A 6,536-nucleotide genomic window follows, 5' to 3' on the forward strand; every position below is an offset into this window, starting at 1 on the left:
AAAAGTGCCTGGTGATGCACTTTGCAAGGAGTAACAATCCAAAGTAGTATTCAATGAATGGCAGGACGCTAGGAAGCTCAGAGGAACAGAGAGATCTTGGGGTGCTTGTGTTATGGGCCAGGGTTTAGAGAACCCCAAAGTGTATCATGGAGTTCACCTGACCCACAACTGTTAATAGATTGTGGTATGGGGAGCACATGGCCCACTCTACAGGTGTGGTACAGCAGAAATGGAAAAGTATTTTTTAAAGCAAAACAATGTTTATTCTATGAACTCAAGTTAGCCTTTTTAAAACATACAGTGAACATCTTAGCAATCATAACTCCACCAGATGTTTGAAATGTTCTGTCCATGTCTGGCTGAAAATTACCAGATCATCAATGTATACCGCACAATTGGGTAATCCTGAAACGACTTTGTTAGTTAACCGTTGAAATGTGGTTGGGGTGTTTTTCATGCCAAATGGCATAACTTTGAATTGGAATAGACCATCTGGAGTCACAAAATCTGAAATCTCCTTCGCCCTTTCGGGTAAAGATACCTGCCAGCAACCTTTAAGTAAATCCAGTTTGGAAATAAAAACTGATTGTCACACTTTCGCAATGCAATCCTCCAAATTTGGGTTAGGATAAGAGTCCGCTCTTGTAACTGCATTAACCTTTCTATAGTCCACACACAACCATTGGGTACCATCTGGTTCAGGTACCATCATTATGGGTGAGCTCCATTGGCTGCAACCCACTTCAATTATGCCATTTTTAAGCATACTCTCAATCTCTTTGTTAACCTGTGCCAATTTTAAAGGGTTAAGTCTGTATGGATGTTGTTTGATTGGAGCAGCATTTCCCTCATCTACATCATGTATAGCCATTTTAGTACTTCCCAATTTATCTCTACAAACTTGCCCACTTGATATCAATAACTCTTTCAGGTCAGTCCGTTTTTCCTCTGGAAGGTAACTCAACAATTTATCCCAATTTTTAAGAACATCGTCGTTTTCCAATTTAATTTGAGGTATGTCAAAGTCACAGTCATCTGGATTTGGTTCGTCACTTTGAGTTAGAATCATTAAAACCTCCTCCTTTTTCTCTCCTTCCCTTTCAAAGTACCTTTTAAGCATATTCACATGATACATTCGGTGAGTTTTCCTTCTATCCGGCGTTCTTAGCACATAATTCACCTCACTTAATTTCCTTTCAATCTGATAAGGTCCACAAAACCTTGCTTTTAAAGGTTCACCTACCACTGGTAACAATACTAAAATTTTATCTCCACAGGCAAAACTACAAACTTTGGATTTCTTGTCCGCTGCCCGTTTCATCACATTTTGTGCAACTTTTTATGTTGTTTAGCCAATTCACCTGCTCTATTTAATTGTTCCCTAAAATTTGACACGTAATCCAATAATGTAATTTCAGATTTCTTACTCACCAATTTTTCCTGAATCAATTTAAGTGGTCCTCTTACCTCCATGACCAAAACGTAGTTCCGATGGACTGAATTTGGTTGACACATTAGGTGCATCCCTAATTGCAAACAGTACAAATGGAATTCCTTCATCCCAATCCTCTGGATAATCTTGACAATAAGCCCTCAACATTTCTTCAATGTCTGATGCCACCTTTCTAACACTCCCTGCGATTCTGGATGGTACGCAGTTGATTTGAATTGTTTTCTTCCTAAGCTATCCATAACTTCTTTGAATAACCACGAGGTAAAATTTGATCCTTGATCTGATTGTATTTCTGTGGGTAGTCCATATCTAGTAAAGAATTTAAGTAACTCCTCCACAATCTTTTTAGCTGTAATATTATGTACTGGAATGGCCTCTGGAAACCTAGTAGACACATCCATTATCGACAAAAGATATTGATTCCCACTTTTTGTTTTAGGAAGCGGTCCTACCCTTGTAAAAGGTTCCTCAAATGCTGGAATGGGTATTCAGGGCGCTGTTTTTTAATTCTGCTTGAGGTTTCCCTATCACTTGACTTGTGTGACTTGATTGACAAAATTTAACTACATCTTCATGTAGTCAAGGCCAATAAAAATGTTTTTTGGATTTTAGCTTCAGTTTTCCTTATTCCCAAATGACCTCCCACTGGTACCTCATGTGCTACTCACAACACCTCCTTTCTATACCCTATCGGCAATACTACTTGATGAACCTCTGCCCACTTTTCATCCGCCTGCATATGTAAAGGTCTCCATTTTTTCATCAAGACATTACTTTTACGGTAATAACCCTCTGGTATACACTATGATTCCTCTTCCGTGTATGCTTTCTGATAAATCCGGTTTATTTATACATCTTTCTGTTGTAACTCCACCAATTTTCCTGAACTAAAAATATCCACCTCATCCCCCACCTGTTTTTGTTCCTTTTCAATCATCTGACCAAAAATAGTTTCTGATAATTGCACTTCAACTTCATCTTCACTCTCTGATTTCTCCTCTTGTCTTAACCTGGGACTTTGCGACCTTGTGACTACACAATCTGGAAAAATCCCAGGATATTCGTCCTTTAACACTTCAGTTGTCTGATTTTCCACTGCCTTATCAACCACAGTAGGCATCACCCCCACCTAAGATCCAGCTATATCATTACCCAAGATAAACTGTATTCCTGGACAAGATAGTTTCTCTATTACTCCTACTATCACTTCACCACTCTTCACTGGACTTTCCAACTGTACGTTATATAATGGAACACTACTCCTCTCGCCCTGAATTCCACATATTACCACCTTTTCTGGCAACATTCTTCCCAAACTGCATAACTTCTCATCTATTTTTTTTTTTTTTTTTTTTTTTTGGAGTGTGTAACAAAACTTTATTGTGACTTAACTGAAACATGTTACAAGTAGAGAAGCAAAGATTGGTTCCACAGTAACAGCTTCCAAATTTCTACCAATCTCTCTCCCTCTGCAATCCATGAATATACAGGAGAGAGCCTGGTGATACTTAGACCAACGCACGTTGAAGTAATCTTTTTACTAGTTATTGCAAACGTTGAGAGGGGGGGGGGGAACTGATTAAATATAACAGCTTCATAGTCTCGGCAATCTTTTTGATGTCTGGGTAGACGCGATGGAAGTGATTGTCAAACAATGCAGAGGAGTCGCAGCCATCGATAGATTGGGCTGGAAGAAACCACACGGTGTTACATTACTCGCCGCACAATTCTGCTGAAGGAACTAGTCAGGAGGCAGAGTAAATCAGGCCGTTGCTGAACGAGGATTGTGTCCAAAGTCCTCAAGGGGGTGTGCGATGCAGACAAGCAGGAGCAGGAAAGGCTGCTTCGTCTCTCTCGCTCCCCTCCAAAGCAGGAGTTTACACTTCAACTGCCTCTTGAGGGTTATTGTGCCTTTTCACCACAAACACCTTCTGTCCAGAGATCGTTGCCATGTACGTGTGCTCCCCGAATACCACGGACATTCTCTTTAAGAAAGGCTCGGCGCTGCCGTTCATGCAGAGTTTGACAGCGGTCTGCACCATGCGCATGATCACTCCGGCAGCATGTTCATCGTTCTCCAGTTCACCTGCCGAAGCCAATACTCCATCTTCACTAATGACCAGGTAACCCAGCTGGTCTGGGATTCTCTCCAACCCTTGCGTCAAAGCAGAAGCCATCGGCTACAGACACCGGAGCCGCTCCAACGTCCGTCCGCCCGGAGATCGCAGCAGGTCACCTCCATAACTTCTCATCTCTTACCATTAAAGATTGACTAGCTCCCGTATCTCTTAAAATTGTGACTTCTTTACCTGCTTCTCCTGATACACATGAGTAAACTTTACCCACACAAGTAAATTCTTTAAAGAGATCTGGCACCTTCTTATCAATCACCTCTTGATCAAGGTGTGCAATCTTTTGCACCTCCTTCGCTTCACTTGGGCTTTCCTTTACCACTCTAACAAACCCCACTGTCTTATCCTGTTTTACCACATCAGCCTTCCCAATGCTTTTCTTCAACCACCAACACTGTGACTTTACATGGCCTAGTTTATTACAGTGAAAACATTTGAAACTTTTCATTTCTTTTCCACCCTCCTGGATTTCTTTTTTAATCTGAGGTATACTCTCCTTATTATCTCCCATCAGATCACCTTTATCTTTACCACTTGAGTGTTTCTCATGTCCACAGTTTCTATCCCTCACAGGCTGAAACTGATGTCGGAAACCAAGCTTTGATTTATGAACTAATTCATAATCATCTGCCATTTCTGCTGCTAATCTCACAGTTTTAACCTTCTGCTCTTCCACATGAGTTCTCTCGACATCAGGAATTGAATTTTTAAACTCCTCCAAAAGTATAATTTCTCTGAGAGCTTCATACGTTTGGCCTATTTTCCCTTATCCACCTATCAAAATTACTCTGTTTGGTCCTTTCAAACTCCATGTACAAAGAACAAAGAAAAGTACAGCACAGGAAAAGGTCCTTAGGCCCTCCAAGCCTGTGCCGACCATGCTGCCCGTCTAAACTAAAATCTTCTGCACTTCCTGGGTCCGTATCCCTCTATTCTCATCCTATTCATGTATTTGTCAAGATGCCCCTTAAATGTCACTATCGTCCCTGCTTCCACCACGTCCTCCGGCAGCGAATTCCAGGCACCCACTACCCTCTGTGTTAAAAAAACTTGCCTTGTACATCTCTAAACCTTGCCCCTCGCACCTTAAACCTATGCCCCCTAGTAATTGACCCCTCTACCCTGGGGAAAAGCCTCTGACTATCCACTCTGTCAATGCCCCTCATAATTTTGTAGACCTCTATCAGGTCGTCCCTCAATCTCCGTCGTTCCAGTGAGAACAAACTGAATTTATTCAACCGCTCCTCATAGCTACTGCCCTCCATACCAGGCAACATCCTGGTAAATCTCTTCTGCACCCTCTCTAAAGCCTCCACATCCTTTTGGTAATGTGGCGACCAAATTTGAACACTATACTCCAAGTGTGGCCTATCTAAGGTTCTAGACAGCTGCAACATGACTTGCCAATTCTTATACTCAATTCCCTGGCCAATGAAGGCAAGAATGCCATATGCCTTCTTGACTACCTTCTCCACCTGTGTTGCCCCTTTCAGTGACCTGTGGACCTGTACACCTAGATCTCTCTGACTGTCAATACTCTTGAGGGTTCTACCATTCACTGTATATTCCCTACCTACAATAGACCTTCCAAAATGCATTACATCACATTTGTCCGGATTAAACTCCATCTGCCATCTCTCCGCCCAAGTCTCCAAATGATCTGAATCCTGCTGTATCCTCTGACAGTCCTCATCGCTATCCACAATTCCACCAACCTTTTGTGGCGTCTGCAAACTTACTAATCAGACCAGTTACATTTTCCTCCAAATCATTTATATATACTACGAACAGCAAAGGTCCCAGCACTGATCCCTGCGGAACACCACTAGTCACAGCTCTCCAATCATAAAAGTACCCTTCCATTGCTACTCTCTGCCTTCTATGACCTAGCCAGTTCTGTATCCATCTTGCCAGCTCACCCCTGATCCCGTGTGACATCACCTTTTGTACCAGTCTGCCATGAGGGACCTTGTCAAAGGCGTTACTGAAGTCCATACAGACAACATCCACTGCCCTACCTGCATCAATCATCTTTGTGACCTCTTCGAAAAACTCCATCAAGTTAGTGAGACACAACCTCCCCTTCACAAAACCGTGCTGCCTCTCGCAATACGTCCATTTGCTTACAAATGGGAATAGATCCTGTCTCGAAGAATTCTCTCCAGTATAGTTGATGAAAACAGCGGGCCTGGTGGCCTGAAGTGCATATGTTTTAATGCAAGAAGTATAACAGGTAAGGCAGATGAACTTAGAGCTTGGATTAGTACTTGGAACTATGATGTTGTTGCCATTACAGAGACCTGGTTGAGGGAAGGACAGGATTGGCAGCTAAACGTTCCAGGATTTAGATGTTTCAGGTGGGATAGAGGGGGATGTAAAAGGGGTGGTGGAGTTGCACTACTGGTTAGGGAGAATATCACAGCTCTGCTATGGGAGGACACCTCAGAGGGCAGCGAGGCTATATAGGTAGAGATCAGGAATAAGAAGGGTGCAGTCATAATGTTGGGGGTTTACTACAGGCCCACCAACAGCCAGCGGGAGATAGAGGAGCAGATAGGTAGACAGATTTTGGAAAGGAGTAGAAGCAACAGGGTTGTTGTGATAGTTCAACTAGGGAAGGGGCTGTACTGATCTGGTATTGGAGAATGAGCCCGGCCAGGTGGTAGAAGTTTCAGTAGGGGAGCATTTCAGGAACAGTGACCACAATTCAGTAAGTTTTAAAGTGCTGCTGGACAAGGATAAGAGTGGTCCTAGGGTGAAATTTCTAAATTGGGGGAAGGCTAATTATAACAATATTAGGCGGGAACTGAAGAACCTAGATTGGGGGCGGATGTTTGAGGGTAAATCAACATCTGACATGTGGGAGGCTTTCAAATGTCAGTTGAAAGGAATTCAGGACCGGCATGTTCCCGTGCGGAAGAAGGATAAATATGGCAAACTTCGGGTACCTT

The 6,536-nt window shown here is 42.7% G+C and overlaps 1 protein-coding gene across 1 annotated transcript; it reads right to left on the minus strand.

Annotated features, from left to right (window-relative positions):
* Nucleotides 1-2,788: 2,788 nt before the first annotated feature.
* On the minus strand, nucleotides 2,789-3,691 carry LOC140424903 (ragulator complex protein LAMTOR4-like). The gene has a single exon (XM_072508504.1). It carries the CDS (start codon nucleotides 3,628-3,630, stop codon nucleotides 3,331-3,333), a length of 300 nt encoding a protein of 99 aa, XP_072364605.1. The 5' UTR covers nucleotides 3,631-3,691; the 3' UTR covers nucleotides 2,789-3,330.
* Nucleotides 3,692-6,536: the final 2,845 nt, after the last annotated feature.

This window comes from Scyliorhinus torazame, chromosome 6, assembly GCF_047496885.1.
Source record: "Scyliorhinus torazame isolate Kashiwa2021f chromosome 6, sScyTor2.1, whole genome shotgun sequence".
NCBI classification, from domain to species: Eukaryota; Metazoa; Chordata; class Chondrichthyes; order Carcharhiniformes; family Scyliorhinidae; genus Scyliorhinus; species Scyliorhinus torazame.